Below are 22247 nucleotides of genomic sequence, written 5' to 3'. Positions count from 1 at the left end.
TATATAAGGTCGAGACTTGAGAGGCCCTACTGATTAATGCAGTTTGACAGTATTTGGACATAGTGCCTTCCAGAAACTAAGATACATGAAGATCCACTGTTGTAGAGCCACATAAAGTACATTTTTAGCCATGTAGCCATGTCTCATCCTTAGATGTTTTAGATGTTGTTTACACGTACTACTGGTAGAGGGCGCTCGCAAATGTAGGAACAACTGACGAGATTAGCGAGTGGTGAATCTCCTTGTTCACATGGCAAAAGGCCCTCTAAAGCCCTAAAAATGTCCCTGTTTTATGCCTGCTTCTTTTAACAGGCGTAGAACACAGCGGTGGAATTTGAGATGACGAGAAGCACTTAAACAATCTGTAAATTAATTTTAAATTTTATACAGGCTTGATGTTGGGTACGGATGTCACTGTACTATTTATTTCTATTTCCACCGGATTATTTTTCAATCCTTGTTTATAGTTTTCTGTCAAGCATAAACGTGGGCACGTCCAGCCAACGGAGGACAAAAACATGGCGGCCTCCTTGCGTCTGGGTCGTCAGGGAATCTTACTTGGCTTCGGGTTATCAAGCTTTAAGAAATGTTCGTGGACAACACAACCGTGGCAGAAACATGTCAGACACCTCTTCCAGTCCCCGTCTTTCCTTGGTGAGTGATGACATGCGTGTGGTTTTCTAACATGCATGTTTTTGTGTGTGTGTCCGTGTGACAGCCTTGGCGTCCGGCGCTAACCTAGCGTAATATTAGGGGATACGTGCAGTTTTCAACATTGAGAGTACTTTGTGTAGTTCGTAAATACACATTAATACCCATGTGGTTGTAGCAGCATAACCCTTTGCAATGGGTTAACCCGATTTACCAGTTTTTGTAATATTGCCTTTCTGCCTTGGCCTCATTAGAGTGATATCTCACGTTTACGTAACGAATTATAATAGTGCCTGGTTAGGTAGACATATAATGGTGGGATCGGACCCGTGAATCATGCCCCTCGTTTTGTCATAGTATAACTACTGTAAATGTAATCTTCCCATCGAGCCGAATTTGATTACCGGAGCATATGCAACTCTTAAACATGGTTATGTCAAATTTGCTAGAGCTGTTTTAAGTCTCAGAAAATGACCTGGGAAAGATGTACTAGCCGTGAGTTTAACATTTGCTTATTAACAAAAGCAAATTCCAAAAAAAAATATACACCGTCACAGTCTTGAATAGTAGCTATTAGTATTACGAGGTTGTGGAAATGTATTGGCTCTTCTTCAAGTCCGATATTTTCTCTACTGTTTAAAAGTTAAAGTTACACAACAATGATATTGAAATATTTGTCTACACAAACAGAAACAAGCAGAACAAATTGAAGACACTGTGTTGTGTGTTGTTTTGTTTTTTTGTTTGTTTTTTGAAGATATCGTAAGAGCTTATTAATAACTAATGGCAATATATGTCCAGGAATCATGACTATTGCTTTATAGTTAACCGCTTTTCAACATCTAGACTAGCACAAAGAGGCAGTTGACAAGTCAGTATTTACTGTTAGTGTTGAGAAATGAGCAGTAATGTGAACAAAAGTTATATCTTTGGATTATCTTGATTTTTTTTTTTCATGATTGTTTTGGCAAAAAGAACAAGTGCCACACTTGTATGCCAAATGTTACTTATATTAAAAAAAGAAAAAGATCCATTCTAGAAATAAGATTGGATCTCCACAGAACATACCTGTACACACAAAGTATTGTCGGTTTTAGACTTGGTATCGCTTGTCCACTACATATGTTTGCGAAAAGATATCCAGCAGATGGCAGCATCGTACTATGTAGAGCAGACCCTAATAAGGACTTTAATAAGGTATTTTCTTGTAGAAAGGTGAGTTGATGGACACGGCATTTAAAACTACAGTGCCTTGCAAAAGTATTCAACCCCCTTGACAGTCATCACTAACTTCTGGATTATAAGATACTCACACATCTGTTCCTGATCAATATTATTTTTGTGAACCCATAAACTCTAACAGCATGTTCTCAAAGCCAAAATAAGTTATGTTTTGGTGGATTCTTATTAGTAAATGAAAAACTTAAATATAGTGCTTGCATAAGCATTCAACCCCTTGTGTTCTGAAAGCTCCAAGTTTACACAAATGACAAATTATTCCTAAAACAAACTCAGGTAAACACAGTTGGATAATAATTAGTATGCACCTGTAAGATATTAAAGTAATTGTGTCATTTATGGGTTTAAAAAGCACTCTGTAAAGTTCATTAGCTGGGCATGAACTCCATCAGAAGAAATGAAGACAAAGGAGCATAATACTGAAGTAAGAGACAAAGTGATTAAAATGCAGAAGGGGGGGAGGGATACAAAACAATATCCAAGTGTTTGGATGTCCCACGGAGCACTGTTGGGTCCATTTTCAGAAAGTGGAAGCTATATCATACCACCCAGATGCTTTGTAGGACAGGCTGTCCCTCAAAGCTAAGTATCTGAGCAAGACGTGGACTGATGAGGAAAGCCATAGATGATCCTGCAATCACTTTGAAGGAACTCCAGAGATCAGTGGCTTAAACTGGAGTAAATGTGCATCAGTCAACCATATCACCGGCTCTCCATAAATCTGGCCTGTATGGGAGGGTGGCAAGAAAGAAGCCATTGATCAAAACTATGCATATAAAAGTATGCTTGGAGTTTGCCTGGGTCGTCCTCTGTGTGGAGTTTGCATGTTCTCGCCGTGTCTGTGTGGGTTTCCTCTGGGGGCTCCGGTTTCCTCTCACAGTCCAAAGATATGTAGGTCAGGTGAATTGTTGTACTAAATTGTGTGTGTGTGTGTGTGTGTGTGTGTGTGTGTGTGTGTGTGTGTGTGTGTGTGTGTGTGTGTGTGTGTGTGTGTGTGTGGGCCCTGTGTGATGGCCTGGCGGCCTGTCCGGGGTGTCTCCCCACCTGCCGCCCAATGACTGCTGGAATAGGCTCCAGCATCCCTGTGATCCTGAGAGCAGGATAAGCGGTTCAAATAATGGATGGATGGATGGATGGATGGATGAATGGATGGAGTTTGCTACCAAGCGTGAAAGAGACCCAGTTAGGATGTGGGTAAAGGTTTTGTGGTCAGATGAGATGAAAGTTGAGCTTTTTGGCCAAAACTCAAAGCATTAAGTGTGGTGCAAACCTAACACTGTTCATACCCTAAAAAAACACCCACCCTACAGTGAAGCATGGTGGTGGCAGCATAATGCTATGGGGGTTGCTTTTCATCTGCAGGTACAGGGAACCTTGTTCAAATTGAGAGAAGAATGGATGGAGCTAAATGCAGGGAAAAATTGGAAGAAAAGCTGATGCAGTCTGCCATAAAACTGAAGCTTGGGAGAAGGTTCACCTTCCAGCAGAACAGTGAGCCTAAGCACAAGGCTAAAACAATAGTCATTATACTAGCCCTTCAACTTAGCTTACCCTGTCGGGTGTTTGTGCTGTTTGTTTCATGCTGCAGTAATACGGTATAGATAGGGTGTTATATGCTGAAGCATGGTGCACATATGTTTATATATTTTATTCTTATTTATATTTCTTATTTTATCTTCTATTTCTATTTTTCTTACTTTTATTTATTTCTATTTTTGTGTTATCTTGTATCTTGTTAGTTTTTCTATACTAGAGCGTGAGTGTCTGTAATGGGGTCCTCCCTATAGTCCCCGGGTCCTATAGTCCCCGGGTCCTATGTTCCCCGCTTTGTATGAGACCGGGGAATATCGGACCTTTTTGTATACAGAGGGCCCTATATTCCCCACTTTTCCCCAAAAGGGTCCTATGTTCCCCGTTTTGTAGGTGCAGGGGAACATAGGACCTTTCTTTATAAAAAGGGTCCTATGTTCCCCGGGTGCCCTAGGGGAACATAGGACCCTTTTTTTAAAGAAAGGTCCTATGTTCCCCGGTCAGCAGGTTTGACGCTGTTTGGCGCAAAAAGTGAATTTTCAATAATGCATTATTTAGGGCAGATTATTAAGAAGACAATGAATCATACGATTTCTATTTTTATATCACAAAAACGAATTCACAAAGTCCAGGTTGGCTAAAGTATGTGGAAACTTTCGACACTAAACCAATTTCAACTTATTAGGCTATAGCCTATATTTGGGCGCATAACCCACCCCGGTTTTTTATATCACAAAAATGAATTCACAACGTCCAGGTTGGCTAAAGTATGTGGAAACTTTCGACACTAAACCAATTTCAACTTATTAGGCTATAGCCTATATTTGGGCGCATAACCCACCCCGGTAGTTCTCTGATATTTATGCGTGAAATGTGTCACTTATCGAGGAAAATGCGCCTCGCCGAGTAGGTGAGCTGGCTCGTCTGTGTCTGAATGTAATATAGTAAGCCTATGCTCCTTGGGCAATTGTACCCAGGCATAGCTCAGTCGGTAGAGCTCTCGCCTATGGATCGCAAGGTCATGAGTTCGATCCCGGGTGCCGCCAACTCAGCGTATGAGTAGCACATTGTGCGAGAAGTGCTGGGAGCTGAGGATAGGTGTTGTGTTCCGTCCTCAGCAGTCCATCTCCCAGAGGTCTAGCGCATTGTACCAGGGATAGACTCCTGCGTAAGCTGGCTGATACCGACAATAGGCCAATTCCGACCCACTTCTTCAATGTTCCCTAGAAAGCCGTCGTTCCCATTATAACCACACCAGCTTATTGGGAAAAGCATCTGACAGATATTAGATAGAAACCATCTGCTCATTAAGGCCCTTTAAGCATCATAATTGTAATGATAATAATAATAATAATAACATAATAATAATAATAATAATGATAATAGCCTAATAATAATAATAATAATAATGATGATGATGATGATGATGATAATAATAATAACAATATAGCCTTATATTAGAAATGCTAAAAATTGGATAATTGAAATATTTATAATTATAAAGTAGGCTAATATAGCATGGTAATAACAATAAAATAATAACAATATCTGCCTGGTCTCTTAAGATTCTAAGATGCTGTATGCTACAGAAATAACGGGACATAGGCCTAGGCTAATGAATATGCCTTTTTGACAAAATATGAATGAAAGGCTAATCAACAACGCTAAAGCTGAATCACAAAACACATTTTGCTCGAAAAATAATTTATAAATAGCCAAATGCACACATGATTTCGAGTTTGGAAATATTTAAAACTTGTCGTGGATGTGTGGTCATCTGCACGCAAGTTTCCTGGCGTTCTAAACCACACGATCAAAATTCACCAATGTCTAAACCGCCCGCCAACTTGCAACAATTTGCAAGAATCGGTTGTTATCGGTGATAACTCGTGGACTCACTGTCATGTGCTTACAAGCCTACAAGAAGACAAACAATGGCGATAGTTATGGATGGTGATCGAGGGGGCAAAGTGTTGGTACATGAGAACTTCAGATATCAGAAGCACCCCAATCAAGACACCATTAGATGGAGGTGCTGGAGGTGGAACTGTAGAGTGCCACTGATCACAAATAGATTTGAAGTGGAGGACGTGGATGCTAACATTATTGTGCACGATGTTGGGGAACACGTGCATCCCCCTGATGGAGAAATGGTGCACCATGCCGAATTCCGACAGGGGGTGACTGCAGAAGTTGCGAGGGAGCCAACAGTCCCAATCAGAAGGATCTATAATGCGCAAATGCAGTAAATATTGGTAAGAAATAACAATAAAGTAAATTACAGCCTCCTCTAGGCCGAATTTGGATACGCACTCAAGGTGGCCTGCGATATACAACAGCCAACAATGGTAATACGGCCTAATTTAATCAGCGGAGGAATAGATTGTCGTAGCCAACAACTCAGCCATGACCCCAGTTTTTATTATTTTGGACCCGTTAAGGAAATAATTTGCAAAAAGGGTTCTAAGTTCCCCGGTTTGTTCCTCGATTGGAAATAGCGGGGAATATAGGGCCCTTTATTTGGAAAAAGGTCCTATGTTCCCCTGGAAACAGCGGGGAATATAGGACCCTTTTTCCAAAAGATGGTTCTATGTTCCCCGGTGTCTATTGCAACCGGGATTATAGGACCTTTTTAGGGGAAAACGGGGAATATGGGACCCTTTTTTTTTCAAAAGGGTCCCATATTCCCCGATCGGGGAACATAGGACCTGGGGAATATAGGACCCGGGGACTATAGGCACGGCCCCTCTGTAATAGGACCTAATTTCCCCTCGGGAATGAATAAAATATTTGTGATTCTGATTCTAAAGCAATAATGGTATGGCTCAGCAACAAAAAGGTGAACGTTTTGGCCAAGTCAAAGTGCGGACCTCAACCCCATTGAAAATCTGTGGCACAGACTGAAAAGCACAGTCCAGAGGTGCCATCCCACCAACCTGCAAGACCTGTACAAATTCTGTCAAGAAGAATGGGCAAAAATTACTCTAGAACAATGTGCAAAAGCTTGTACATGCTTACCCCAAGAGAATCATGGCTGTTGTTGCAGCAAAAGGGTCTTATCAATACTCTACAAAGTATTGATATGGAGGGGGGGGTGAATATTTATGCAAGCACTATGGATATGTATGAGGTATGAGGGCAGTGTGGCAGTGGTGAGGTGTGTGTTAGGAATGATGGATGGGTTCAAGGTAGAGGTGGGATTACATCAAGGATTGGCTCTGAACCCTTTTTTGTTTGCAATGGTGATGGACAGGTTGATGGATGAGATCAGGCAGGAGTCTCCGTGGACTATGATGTTCGTGAATGACATTGTAATCTGTAACGAGAGTAAGGAGCAGGCTGAGGAGAGCCTGGAGAGGTGGAGGTATGCACTGGAGAGAAGAGGAATGAAAGTCAGTAGGAGCAAGACAGAATACATATGCGTGAATGAGAGGGAAGACAGCGGAATTGTGAGGATGCAAGTAGAGGTGACGAAGGTGGATGAATTTAAAGAGAGACTGACATGCCCTTTCTGAACACATTTTTTAACGTTGGCAGTTTGAATCGTAACCGAAAATAGGTGTGGTTTTATGAATTCAAAGCTATTGGCTACTGTCTTCCTGGGTGTTCATGTGGGTGTGGCTCGGTACCGCTTGTCACTTGCCATAGGAAAAAATTGTAGTAGGCCTACGGCACAGTAGTGCAATACAACTTGGCGAATAATATGTTTGATGATACAAATAAATGTTAGATAGATAGATAGATAGATAGATAGATAGATAGATAGATAGATAGATAGATAGATAGATAGATAGATAGCAGTACATTGTAGCAAGATCGATAATAAAGTCTCAGCAAAATAGCACAAACTTGAGCCAAGTACCTAGCAGGAGGGGGTGAAAGAACGGCTTCTCCGTGGTTTTATAGCATCTTGCTATGGACACACCCTATATGCAGATTGACTGGTGTCTACATATCCACCGGCACAATTTGTCATTGGACACCATCTACAATCAATCGCAGATCTCTCTCGAGTGGCCGCAGATGCACTGTTTTGGCCACTGAATTTCTCTGTGGTCTCATTCCCACTCGGAACATAGCCTATCAATAGGATATTTCAGATTTTGATGTCAGTATCACTTTAAATACTTGGGGTCAACTGTTCAAAGTAACGGGGAGTGCAGAAGAGAGGTAAAGAAGAGAGTGCAGGCAGGGTGGAGTGGTTGGAGAAGAGTGTCAGGAATGATTTGCGACAGAAAGATAGCAGCAAGAGTTAAAGGGAAGGTTTACAAGATGGTTGTGAGACCAGCTATGTTGTATGGTTTTGAGATGGTGGCACTGATGAAAAAACAGGAGGCAGAGCTGGAGGTGGCAGAGTTGAGGATGCTAAGATTTTCGGTGGGAGTGACGAGGAAGGACAGGATTAGGAACGAGTACATTAGAGAGACAGCTCAGGTTGGACAGTTTGGAGACAAAGCAAGACAGGCAAGATTGAGATGGTTTGGACATGTGCGGAGGAGAAATGCTGGGTATATTGGGAGAAGGATGCTAAACCTGGAGCTGCCAGGCAAGAGGAAAAGAGGAAGGCCAAAGAGGAGGTTTATGGATGTGGTGAGGGAGGACATGCAGATGGGTGGTGTGACAGAGGAAGATGCAGAAGACAGTAATAGATAGAAACGGATGATCCGCTGTGGTGACCCCCAACAAGTGCACCCGAAAGTAGTAGTAGTAGTAGAGGGTTGGTGGTAACTGACACTCAGACTTTCCAGTAATCATGGCAGCAGTGCTTGTAGCTAGGCAAAGGCATCATCATGCCAGGCGTGCTCATGAGCGGATATTTTGCAGTAGAATATCACTTTTTGATTCAGCTGAGATCAAAATCATTTGCAGGTACAAGTTGCCAGGTCAAACAATCCTTGCTATACTTGATGACGTCAAGGATGACACTGAGCCTGCCTACTGTGTTCTTGGCACAAAGCCACCATTTATACTTTGCCACATGGATAATTGCAATCAGATGCAAAAATTGTTTTGCATCTGATTGCAATTTTTTTTTCTTCTTCCGTTTGTGGTGTGGGGAGATGGCGGCGCAAATTCATATTTGCAGTGGCCTCACCTATTACCAGTGTGGGAAGATGGTGGCGCGAAGTCACGTTTGTGGCGGCCTCACCCAGTACCATCCATGCAGTGTCTTTGTCTACGTCTCTGTTTTAAGTTTTGTCTTTGTTTGATGGCTGGGAGAGCCGGTGCTGGATCAGCTGAGAGAGCTTGGTCTGCTGTGTCTTGTGGGCCCGGGGACCAAAGCCCTGCCCGGAGCTGTGACTGAGGAGGTAACACAGAGGACGGTCTGACAGGACATGGACGCAGGGCAGGCTGAGCTGGCTGCTGGCACCGGGGGGGTCTGGCGGCGGCCTTGCCTGGTGTTGACTCTGGTGTTTTTGATGTCGTTCTGTGGAGTGCAGGGAGGTTTGTCAAGGGTGTCTGGCATTGGATTGGTTGGGGGAGCCTGGTCTCTTGCATCCGGTGGGCCCAGGGACCACGGCCCCTGCCTGGAGCTGTGCCTGAGGAGAAGCACCGAGGGCGGTCTGACAGAACATGGAAATGGGGCAGGCTAAACTAACTGCTAGCCCATGCAGACCGGCAGTTCCAACAGTCATCCTAGCTGGCATTCGTTCCCTTGGACAGTGATTTTTATTGTTTTTTATTTATTTGTTTAGTTTGGATATACGTATTAGTTTAGATATATGTGTTAGTTAGTATGTGTGTTGTTGAAGTTCTTGTAGTTTTTGGCTATGTGTTTTTGTCTTTGTGTTGCACTGCTGTGGGCTGGGGGAAACGATTTTTCATTTAATTTCATGTGCGGAAATACATGAAATTAAATGACAAAGTGTCCCTGATTCCTGGAACAAGGGCAAATTGCACGCAGCTGCAACACTTTATAGGCGTGTTTGTGTTGTGATATCATTCGCACGTCTTTTGTGAATCAGACCTTGAGATAGCACATGCAAGTGATGTGCAATTCATGGTACTATCAGTGGCCACAATCCATTCTTTGTGAATTCGCCTGTCAGCACAGAGTGAGACTGACACGATCACTGGCCAAAGGATCAGCAGCCAACAGGTGACATTTCCCTATCGGCCTGCAATTGGCCAGTATGAGTGGCACCTGCATACAAGCGCTGTCAATCTTCCTATATAATCATATTCGAATTTCTATGCATTATTATTTTTAATTTTCGAATATATTCACATTTTTAAAGCTCTAATTTAGCCTATTACAGGCTTATGTCAATGTCTACAGTACCAGAATGTGGTTGTTAAGTAAATCATGTCCACTAGAGGGCATTCCAACCACTCAAAACGTCTAGAAAGACAAACGAACTCTCAAAAAGTCCAGGTCAAGTCCAGGTTTGAATAAAAGCTATATATCAATTTTCTCAAGGCTAAGAAACACTCCTACTCCCCCAGATATTTAGGAGACCTCGAGAGGTGTCCTAAGTGATTAGGAGTTGCCAGTAGGAGAATGAGACTGAGGAGACAACTTTTGCATCGCCTATTTAAATACCATATGTTTTGGTTAATTTGTGCGCAATACAATTCATTCCCACGTTTTGGTTAATTTGTGCACACAACATACAATTCCTATTTAGGAGATAGATACGGTGTTGTTGAATGTGTTGTGTGCATCTTTACGCACCGGTGGGTATAGGCTACTTCAATGAAGACATAGCCTACCGTAGTGTTTGATGTTGTTGTTAGTGGCTTTGTACAGTTTCACAACTCTGTTGGTGATGGTCGTACGGTTAGGAACTGTGTACCTTGACTCAAGCTCGTGGACGAAATCTTTAAATCCATACCCCTGCGAGATGTTGATCGGTCTCATATCTTTGCAGATAAACCGTGCCAGTTTCTCTGTAATCACCGTTTGGTGGGTAGCTGGTAAACCTCTCGATGAGGAGGGAGGCAAAAAGGAGGTCATTCTTGTCTGCTTTAGCTGCGGTTCCTCAGACTCTGTTAGCTCCGCTGCTAGCATACCAGGGTGTAGCGTTAGCAGGTGTGCCCTTAAGTTGCTGGTTGTAGTGTGGTATTTCATTTGGATCTTGCATATTCTGCAGATTACTATATCTCTATTTGTGATTTTTACGTTTGTTGACCGAAATCCAAATATTTTCCCCACCTCGCATTTCAAATGGTCAGGAGTGGTGATCTCCGCTATGTCCTGTCTTTCCGCCATTTCTGTGATAGTGACGTTAATGGTGTTGCGCGCATTTAATGATATTGTATTCAGACTCAAACTTTATTGTTCATGACACGTCAACAGCATTTCCACATGGGTAGGCAGGCGAGAAGAGCGAGATTTGCTAACGTTAGCCAACACATTTATTTTTTTTTTTAAATTGCACATTTGAATGGCAATTCTAGCATTCGAATAGTATCAATGTGTTTAATATTCAAAATATATTCGAATGTAGAAAATCGTTCCAACAGCCCTACTGCATACCGGTTGGCCTGTGGTTATGTGCACCTGTCATGGTCTGTGATCTGGCCTCTCCCATCTCCTGATTGGTGCTTTGGTTCACCTGAGCCCAGTCTCCTTGATTGGCCTGTGATGTGGTGCACCTGTGCTGGGGAATATTTGGCTCTGTGTTTTGCAGACATTCCCGGTCAAGTCTTGGGCTGGGGGACCGTGGGGAGGGGGACTGGGGGGCTGGGCATGTTGGTTTGCGGAAACTCTTGTATCCTGAACCCTCATCTGTCTCCTCTGTGTGAGAGAGTGTTTTTGCTAAGCTCCTGTTTCCTGAACCCTCATCTGCCTCCTCTGTGTGAGAGTGTTTTGCTGAGTTTTCATATTTTATGTTTATTCGAGTTTGCTTTATTGCCTGCCCTGTTTGGCAGTGGTTTTTTGTCATTGTGTGTTTTGCTGAAGCCCAGTAAAGAGACTTCGTACTTTACCACCTGCCTCTGCCTCTTCTCCGCAATTGGGTCCAAATACGTGGCGTACAGCAGACATGGACCCAAGAGTTAGAGCAGTTGCGCACCGCCATTACCACCCAAGGTGCAGTTCTGGGTGAACGGTACACCAAGCTGCAGTCGCTGGAGGCGAGTGTCCGCTCCATCTCCAGGTCTGTTGGAGAGATCAACCCCATGCTTCAGCAGCTGACAGTGGATCGCTCCCAGCTGCAGCAGGTCCAGGCTCAACAGCAGCAGATGATGGCCACCATCACCAGCCTCACCACCGCTCTCCAGCAGCTACAGCCTGCCCAGACAACACCACCTGTGTCAGCAACGCCCAAACCGACCGCCTCTACTGACCAGCCTTCTACTCCATCCCGACTCCCAGAACCAAACCTGCCCCCCCCCCCCCCCCCCCGAGAAGTATTCTGGGAACCCTGAGACCCGCCGCCAGTTCCTGGTCCAATGTGAGCTAGCCATTGGGGCTCAGCCCTCCAAGTTTGTAAATGAGATGGCTAAGGTCTCGTTTATTATACAGCTCCTGTCTGGTCCTCCCATGGCATGGGCCACTGCTTTGTGGGAGCAGCATGCGCCCGCCTGCCAGTCCTACTGAACCTTTGTGGAGGAGCTGAGCCAAGTTTTCAGCCATGCTGTGATGGGACAGGAGGCAGCCAAGCGACTATACGCCCTGCGACAGGGAGGGGAGACAGTAGCTGACTACACTGTCAAGTTCCACACGCTGCCAGTAGAGAGCAGATGGAACACTGCCTCCCTCCTCACCGTTTATCAGCATGGACTGTCGGAGGACATAAAAGATGAGCTGGCTGCCAGGGAGCAGCAGGATGACCTGGAGGAACTCATTAAACTCACCACCTGAGTGGACAATCGCATCTGTGAGCGGTGGAGGGAGAAGGGGGCTCAGGGCGCCCATGGATTTCAGGTCGGTGCCTATGTCACCCAGCCTACTGTCTGCTTTCCAGTGCCTGCGGCAGCCTCCCTTCCACTGGGAGCAGAGGAGCCCATGCAGATCGGCGGGGCCAGTCTGTCAGGGGTGGAGCGTGTCCACCGGATGAGGGAGGGCTGCTGTTTGTACTGCGGGGAGGCTGGCCACTTCGTCTCCCACTTTCCCAAGGCTCCAGCAAAATACAAGACCCGTCAGTAGCTGGGGAGATTCTGACGGGTCGAGTCTCCATGCCTCCCTCTCCCTAGCCCTGTATGTTGTTGTTCGCAACTGTTTCCTTGGGCTCTCAGGCACATCAGCTCAGTGCCTTTGTCGACTCCGGCGCCTCTCGTAACCTGCTAGACATTGCCCTGGCCCAGGAGTGGGGCGTCCCTACCTGACACTTGGAGGAGGCCATTAACGTGACAGCCCTCGATGGCTGCCCTCTGGGGTCCGGCAAGGTCTGGCTTTGCACCATCCCTGTCACATTGGTCCTGGAGGGGAGTCACCGGGAGGAGATCTCCCTGCACCTCGTCGAATCACCTGCCTATCCTCTGGTGCTGGGGGTATCTTTGGCTGGCCTTACACAACCCATAGCTGGATTGGACCGCAGGTTGGCTGGAGGGGTGGGGCCCTCTCTGCCAGTTTTCCTACCTCAAGGATCCTCGGGAGACACCCCGGTGTGCAGTATCAGTGGAGAACAACCCTGTTGACCTTATCAATGTTCCTCCTGAGTATGCTGACCTCCGGGAGGTGTTCAGTAAGAAGCGGGCAACCGTCCTTCCTCCGCACCGCTCCTATGACTGTGCTGTTGAGCTCCGCGCCAGCACCAGCCCTCCACGGGGACACCTGTACTCCCTCTCGGCTCCAGAGACTGCTGCCATGGAGCAGTATATTAAGGAGGCCTTGGAGATGGGATTTATCCAGCCATCGACTTCCCCAGCAGCTGCTGGATTCTTCTTCGTGGGGAAGAAGGATGGCACACTCTGCCCCTGCATAGATTACTGGCCCTTGAATGCCATTACCATCAAGAACCGGTACCCTCTCTCTCTGCTGGCCACTGCTTTTGAACATCTCCGAGGGGCCACCATCTTCACCAAAATCGACCTGCGCAGTGCCTGCAACCTGATAGGGACCCAAGAGGGGGACGAATGGAAGACGGCATTCATCACTCCCACACACACATTCCCACACACACACACACATTCACACCTTGGGACAATTTAGAACGGCAGTTTCACCTGACCTACATGTCTTTGGACTGTGGGAGGAAACTGGAGCACCCGGAGGAAACCCACGGAGACAAGGGAAGAACATGCAAACTCCACACAGAAGACAACCTGGGATGATCCCAAAGGTTGGACTACCCCACGGCTCGAACCCAGGGCCTTCTTGCTGTGAGGTGACCATGCTAACCACTGTGCCACCATGCTGCCCCACACGTGTCTTTCGATTTAATTAAAGACATTCATTGTTAAGGATTCTGTTGTTCTACAGTATTGTTGTTTGTGTTGTTATTTGTTAGTAAAAAACATTTTCCAAAAGGTTTGGTATATTTTATGCATGTCTGTAATCCCGAGAGATTTGGCTGGTAATGCCCGACAAGGCGCTGTGAAACAAGCACAGAAACGGCATACTAGCTCAGATAAATTCAACATGAGATTTATATTTATTTTTACAATTTCTTTATTGTCATTTCTCATTTCATACATTGAAACACATTTTGTATTCTGCATTTAACCCTTCCAATACACTAGGAGCAGTGGGCGGGGCCAACTCCGGTTCCATATTCCGTCAGCTTTTGGCCTAAGTCTGTAAAGTTTACAAACTGAACCTAACAAGAGTCAAACAAAGATACAAAACATGCTTATTTCTGTTATAACAACAATACTTTCAATAAGATAGTTGTAACGGTAGGTGTAACAGGGTGATTAATACTCATGACATTTATCTGAAAAATAAATTACAAATCACTCAAACACAATTATTATTTTTATCAGTTACCGATGGAGTAAATAACAAAATAAATTAACGAACCGTAATAAATGGAAGAAGAGAGCGCATTTATTATAACAGTAGCACAGCTGAGGTCTTTGGCATTTTGTCCCCCCTTTAACGGCCAATGTGAACTGAAGTGTGACGTCACTGCTGTTAGTGAGAAGAATGTCGCGCCCAAGCTGAGATGGTGTGTGTGTGTGTGTGTGTGTGTGTGTGTGTGTGTGTGTGTGTGTGTGTATATATATATATATATATATGTGTGTGTGTGTGTATATATATATATATATATTACCACATTTTAACAGTGCAATTAAAAACTATGAATATAGTACAAGAATGTGCTCACAAAATGTATTTTTGCAGTTTGCCTTTATTGATACATTTGGTAAACAAAAACAAAAAATAAATAAATATCCGAATCCCAAAATTGAAAACAGAATACCCACCCAATAAACAAATACTCGAATATTTGGGTCTGGCCCTAGTGGAAAGTATTTTTCTTGCAACTGCATTTATAACCTTAGGTTTCTTTCTCCCCAATTGCATCTGGCCAATTATCCCACTCTTCTGAGCTGTCTCGGTCGCTGCTCCACCCCCTCTGCCGATCCGGGGAGGGCTGTAGACTACCCTGCCTCCTCCGATACATGTGGCATTGCCAGCCGCTTCTTTTCAACTTACAGTGAGGAGTTTTGTCAGGGGAACGTAGTGCATGGGAGGATCACGCTATTCCCCCCAGTTCCCCCGCCCCCCTGAATAGACGCACCAACTGACCAGAGGAGGCGCTAGTGCAGCGACAAGGACATATACCCACATCCGGCTTCCCACCCTAAGACACGGCCAATTGTGTCTGTAGGGATGCCCGATCAAGCCAGCGGTAACACGAGGATTCAAACCAGCGATCCCCGTGTTGGTAGACAATGGAATCGACTGCCACACCGCCCGGATGCTAAAACAGTTTGTTATTTCTGGACTGGGAAAACAATTAAATTAATGATTAAATGAACCCAGTATGAGGTGACCATATGACTATGAGGTGACTAGGCCTGGGTTCATTTAATCGTTTTCCCAATTCGAATCGCTCTTCATCATTTCGATCTGGTTATCGATTCATTTAATCCCTGAATCCCACATTGACACTTTTTTACTCGAACGTAGCTTAACCATGTCATGTGATATGCTACTTCAGTACACGTCATCAACAAATATTACTGGGCCCACTACATAAAATTGCAGATTAGAATTTAATATCCAGGCATTCACATTAGACACTACCACTGACTATCCCTGTAACAAACTGGCCACAGTTTCAAACATTGACCAGCCAACATTGGTCCAGCCAGATGCTAGGTTTTGATCTAGTCTTGTTTTACTTTCAGACATGACCCTGGATAGCAGAGATTTCTTGGGCAGGCACGTTGTGTCAGTATAAAAATGAAACAAAAAGGGATTACCTTGCCTTGGCTTGTGATGATCAAGTCTATTTTGGGATGAAAATACCTTCTTCTTTTTTTTTACTGAATAGTATTTTATGAATTCTACATTTGAGAACAAAAAGGATTGTTTCTTTGTTATGTTGCACACATGTTTTGAGCACTTGATCATTTCATGTGCCTTTTTCATGTTCATGTTGATTTCGCGCATTTAACAGTTTTTCATGTTGATTTTTGTTTTGACATTTGCACCGAAAGAAGTTTTGCTATTTTATATAAACACGTTGCTGAATTACGGAGACAAATTCAAGTGAATTATTGCTTTTTTTGTGGACATTAGTGATGACTGAGCAAAACAGCCATGAGGATATTGCCTCTTAATGGCCCCAAAAGTTATGAATACATTGGTAAGGGACTATTTTTCTATTTCAGGATTAGTGAGTACAGACAAACATTTGAGAGAGGAAAGGTATTCACTAGAAAGTAGTTATCATGAGGTTATTGTGTGAAAATAAAATCTTAGTTGTTTTTTCCAGTCTATTACACTCTGGCACAGTATTGGAACACAGGTTGTTCTATTTTCCTTCCTGTGATAATGATAATACATCAGAAACAATCTCTACATTTGTTACATTTATCGAGGTATAACCAAATATAACTTAGGATATATTTTACAGGACTCCAAAATGGTAGCTTGCTAATAAGTCATCAGTTAGAAATGTCCATCCATCCATCCATACATTATCTACAGCATCTTAATACAGTTTGGGGTTGTTGGGGAAGCGGAGCCCGTCCCAACAGGCACTGGGTAGAAGGCAGGTAGAAGTGAACCTCTGTCTCCTTTTCAGTTTCCCTTCCCCTCTCTTTCTGTCTTTCTCCATCTGTCTGTTTTCATACCTGTAATCTCATACCCATATCACTGTCTGATGCTGTACCCCCACCTTACCTTACCCCACCCCAAACTGCTCATCGGGGCCTCCACATGTAAGTGACCCAGGTTCTTGAAGGGAGATAGGTTAGACGTCATGCAAGTGGATTGTTGTGCAATAATGCACACATTTAGCCTAACTGTCATCAATGACACAGAGTAGAAGTATGCTGTCTTTGAGTTCTAGTATAACATAAGGTGCTGTCCTGCTGAAACTGCCACATTTGTGCAATAAGCACAATGAACTGGTCAACTACAGTTCAAGCAAGTCACAATAAACAAGAAATGTATGTTTGGCTTATGCTATCCTTTTTTCTGTCAGCCTGATGATTGTCCATCTCAGTGTATTGAGCAGTCTGAACTCTACCCCTTGGTGCCATGTGACTAGAACTGGTGATTGTGAAATGCTATGATTGGGACTGGGCAGTAGGAGTACCTATCACAGCCTTGGTGCACTGTCAGCCAACATCACAATACATTGTTTTTCTGTTTGTTTTGGGGGGTTTCCGCCAGCTCTGTTTTCTTCTGTCATTGTTGCACTGATCATCCTTGTGCTCTGATGACTGTGATCCACTTTCCAGCCACAGGGTTCTCTCCTCTTCTATTTAACAATGTTCACGTTTTAAAACGTTTGCAAATCACTCTATTTTTAACCAGCCATAATCAGTCATATGAGAGTCTCTTATAGCCTGAGTAGTAGAAGATGTTGACTGATTGAAATGTTTGGATTTCTGAAGTTTTTGGAATGATGTTCTTTTTGTTAACGCACATCTGTAATTTGTTTCTAAATTGTCATTCTTTTTCTTTCCACTAGGGGTCAGCCAAATCAAAGTGCAAATGCCAGCTCTCTCCCCGACAATGGAGGAGGGAAACATAGTCAAATGGCTAAAGAAGGAAGGTAAGCTACAGGCTGTAGGACACTCTTTACTGCATGACTTTGGGTTAGATTTGATATAAATGAAATTACACCACTGGGAAATCATATTTTCAGAAGCAGATGATGGGATACAGTCAGGAGAAATACATGTTGAGCATAGAATTATATGTTGAAATTGAGTGGACATAGAGGAACCAAAATAATAAAACACTGAGCACAATGAATAGAAATAATCGGGGATGTATGGATAACCCCGTTTGTGCATGTGTACAAATCCAGCTGGAAAACTAGCCAATACGACGATACTACAATACTAACACATTCCACTTATCTTTCCATGCTTTTGTGTATTCAACTCTCATCTCTATACCCAGCCCTTACCCTCGCATAGTGACAGACCCATGTTAACTCTGTAGATGAGCATTCTAAGTCCAGGTTTGACTTGTAATACACAATGATGCAATTATTGCCCAGTATATTTTAAACCTGCATATCTCCTGTACATTATCTATCCATTTACCACACCACCAGCTATACCAGCACCCCCAGTTACCAAGATGCTCAAGCAACTGTCTCTTGCTGAGGAGACAGACAGGCTGCATCACTAATTATTGACCTGATGACATCACATTGTTCTACAAGACAGAACCAAGCCTGCTGGGTTCAGAGTAGCAAAACACCTGGTGGCTAATTGGTCCAGGGAAACATGGCACTTGCTATTCATCACCGCTTAGCAACGCTGTTCAGCCAGTCTCTGCAGCCACACTCCCATTTATCAGCAGGCAGTATATACCACATTCTGATTGGCTTCTTGCGTCCGCGGTGTTGCCATGTGGATCTGTGTGTGTGTGTGTGTGTGTGTGTGTGTGTGTGTGTGTGTGTGTGAGAGTGAGATAAAGGGCTGTTCAGAATGTAGCCTGTATAGCTACTACATTCATACATACAAGACAAATCGGCCTCCGTCTTTTCTGCTGAAAACATCTGGGTTGCACTTTCATTCAAGTGTCAAAATTCACCAAGCAATATGTGCAAGGCAATAATAATAATAATATAATAAATGATTTTTTTGAAGGAATAATAAATAAACATTTATTAAAAAATGAAAAAATGTGATCTTTTGATTTCATAAAATTCTTGTTTAGATCATTCTTTGTTTATATTTAATTGCATAAGCTAATGTTTAAGGTGTAGAAAATTATCTATTTTCAATTACCTTGAGTTATGACTTCACCCATCACTAAGGCCATCTGTCAAGAAATGGCTAATGAAATGGTTTTGTTCATTCTTCTCCCTATTTTTATCCCTCTCTCTAAATTCAAGGAAAAGTCGACATGCTGAGTTCGTAGATTTAGTCTTTATGTTACTGCTAATGCTTATTTCAAACCACTAAGCAGACCTTTGTGATCTTCGAACAGAGTTGAAATGGCTGGAAGATGCCTGTTTGAGCTTAAATATTGCACATTACACCCAACCGCTGGGGTCATATGATGTCAAAGCCTCATACAGAAATTCAGCCCTGTCTTCGCTACTCTAGGCTCTCTGGGGCTTCTGATGTCAATGCTCCTTTCAGCTCCTTTAACCTTACCTTCACCCAACCCTGTTCACACTCACCCTGTCATCCATCTCATTTCAGCCATCCCCCAAATTCTCTGTCTCCTCCTTTCACACAGGGCCTACAGCATCCTTACATTTCAGCAAAAAAGGACTGTTTTGCGAGGTGGCTGTTTTTTGCCTGTGTCGCAAATCTGTCCATGACAATATTTGCCTTCAAAATGACCCCAAGTTACCAATGTCCACCCACCAACAGCACAACCCCCCCCTTTTTTCTCTCTCTCTGCTGAAGACATAAATGTGATGTGACCAGGTCAACATGACACTTGAACCTTTTATCATCTACCTTACTTTATTCTCTCTCCATAAGACATTGACATGTGCAATAAAGAGGAGTCAATCTTATATTACTTACCCGCTTTACGATAAGGATAACTCTGTAACTCTACAGGGATGTGTAGATATTTTTTTTGAGTGACCTTTGGCGGGATGGAAGAGATGGGTCATGTTTTAGTCTAATTAAATCGCTAAATAAAAATATATCACTGCCTTTTTATTATATTTACTTTGTCCAGGCCACTATAAGTACACTGAAACACTATAAATTATTTGAGTTTTGCATCAAATGATCAGTTTCTTTTATCTCTCAGTTTCTTTTACTCTTCTTTTGCCCAAGAAAACCGTTTTACTGTCCTTGTCTGTCTGTTAGAAGCCTTGCCTGGATAGCTGTATGCAAATAGGTTTAGTGTCATACAGATCTCTAAGCATGCTAGTGAGAAATGGAGGCTCCTAATTGCCATCCTTTTTCCATTGCTAAGCAGATGCTAATGTATTCTAGCTCCCACATGTGGTGGAACAGTAGGATTCTTCAGGGATTTAAGGGTAGCAGAAGATCTACCCCTCTGTTAGACACAGCAGGTTCCTGGTTCCTGTATCCCAGATTCTTTCCAATTAAAGATTGATTAGGGTTGCTGCTTTTGATATTTTGGCCGAACTGTGGAAAAAAGAAAATCCAACTTTTTTTTTTCTTTTGCTACAACCATTTTGTATATCCACTTGTAATCGGGGTGGTGATTTTCACATGGACTAGGGGCATATACATTGAGTGAATAAATGTTTTGATCTGCAAAACAGTTTTCAATCTGCAGAAGGTTCTATTATGTGGTCGTGTGGATGCAATTAAAGAGTGATATGTTACACCTAGGCTCATTGTTGCTTTATTAAAGAGATTTTTTTTTTGCGGTCAGGCCATTGATAGAGAGCTAGTGAACTTTTGTTTTACATTTCAGTTATATTTTTTTATGTTTGCAGGCGAGGCAGTGGCAGTTGGTGATGCCCTCTGTGAAATTGAGACGGACAAGGCTGTGGTTACCATGGAATCCAGTGATGATGGTGTCCTGGCCAAGATCTTGGTGAGTAAGCACAACTCCCAAATACATATTCACAGATGGATACTCAGTGTTAATGAGATGAGATTATCTAATTGTGAACAAGCAGAGCTTAGTTTGGCATTTAGCTTTTGCCTGTTTGCACCCATGCCAGGCGACAGGCGTGGGTGCAAAACCATGAATACTGGGGTGGCATCCAGTGCTTTACCTGTGGCCCCGTCCATATGGTTAGTGGTTGTGTCAGGAAGGACATCCGTCGTAAAACCTTTGCCAAATCAGTATGCGGATTGACAAGACCATACCGGATCTGTTGAGGCTCACTACCGGATCGGTCAAGAGCCGGGCTGGGAGGTGCTGTACCCTCACAGGGTACCGATGAAAACTATAAAATCCACTGTGGTGAACCCAGAGAAACAGGGAATAAGCCGAAAGATGTAGAAGAAGAAGAAGAGGCATAGCTTAGTTTGGCATTTAGCTTTTACCTGTTACTTTTACAGAGACGGATTAGAGGTATATTCAAAGCCATTTGTCTCTATGTGACAAGCCATACTTTTCGACAATGTTTGTCAAGCAATTCACATTTGTTTTGTTTATGGTTGAAGCAATGCATATCCATCTTATTAGTTATTATTACTTATACACTGCCTGTATCAGGGTTCTCCCCTGCCTATGCTGTCTTGTTAAATTTGGCTTTCGTGTACTGTGACAGTGAAGAGTTGATGATGTGTCTTCCAAGTGACAGCTTTTTCGCTTTCCATTCCCCCTTTGTGTACTGTTTGATTTTTAAATACTTAATAGACTGTCAAACACAGACCAATCTCTTGTCTTTCATGCAAACTCTGCCACATGTTTGTACTCTGGAACATAGAAGCGAAAATGTTTTATCGTCCCTCACTGTCAGATCTAACTGCCAGAGATCTGAATGTGTGTGGGAGGGAAATACTGATCGTTATTTCCTTGAAAGAATGTTCCCATCAGCACCGCTCCACCCCCTCGCACCTCTCACCAATGAGATAAAACTGCTGCCATTGACTAACCTTGCGGAAAAACACAGGAGACGAAGGCGAGTTTGAACTTTATTCCTCAGCTCCAAAACCAAACTGAAACAGGAGCAACTTTGCACCAGAGAGCCCGGGAACGTAAACCACGCCCCCAGCTCACAGACCTGCTGGGTGAGGGGCATAGCCCCTAGTGTCCGCCACACTTGTTAATTTATTTGTTGGTGTTTCTTTACTCGGGTCTTATAGATAACAATGAACCCATGCATTACATGACTTTTTTCATGTATATGATTGTATATTACATAACATCAACAAACGCAACCTTCATTTTTAACATATTCATGGTCTGCTATGGGGTCATTGTAGCAGGGTTCAGGTGGCTCAGTTGTTAGTGCAACCTAGATAAACGCAGCATTCGGTCAGTTAACTCTACCAGATACACATTGGGGCACATGCACAGCTACTTTTTTTCCATAAGTGACCCACTCTATGCTGAAAAATGCCTTTATTCTCCTTTTTATTAGTATGCTCCTTTTTTAAACTGCCCTCCCTTCTTTATTCCTTCACTTCATCCTTGTCTAAGCTGTCATGGGGATGAGGCAGTTTCCATAGCAACTGTCTAAGAGTTGGGGGTGGGGGCTTTGGCACTGCAGCTGGCAAAGAAGGGCTGAATTAGATAAGCCCCCCATGCGAGGAAGAGATAACACACACACACACACACTTTCTTTTGTTTGTTTTTTTTCCCTTTTTTTTTTTAAATCAAAGACAATAGCCAGTCACAC

At 43.4% G+C, this 22247-nt stretch overlaps 1 protein-coding gene across 1 annotated transcript in view; it reads left to right on the top strand.

The window, feature by feature from the left end:
* pdhx (pyruvate dehydrogenase complex component X) overlaps positions 1–22247 on the top strand; it is a 60179-nt gene that overhangs the window by 811 nt on the left and 37121 nt on the right. Inside the window, exons 2-4 of the mRNA XM_056281921.1 lie at positions 468–654; positions 17463–17546; positions 20388–20488. Of these exons, the coding sequence (XP_056137896.1) occupies positions 468–654; positions 17463–17546; positions 20388–20488 (372 nt within the window). The remainder of the gene's footprint in view (positions 1–467; positions 655–17462; positions 17547–20387; positions 20489–22247) is intronic.

This window comes from Lampris incognitus, chromosome 6, assembly GCF_029633865.1.
Source record: "Lampris incognitus isolate fLamInc1 chromosome 6, fLamInc1.hap2, whole genome shotgun sequence".
NCBI classification, from domain to species: Eukaryota; Metazoa; Chordata; class Actinopteri; order Lampriformes; family Lampridae; genus Lampris; species Lampris incognitus.
This window is presented reverse-complemented; position numbering and strand designations above follow the sequence as displayed.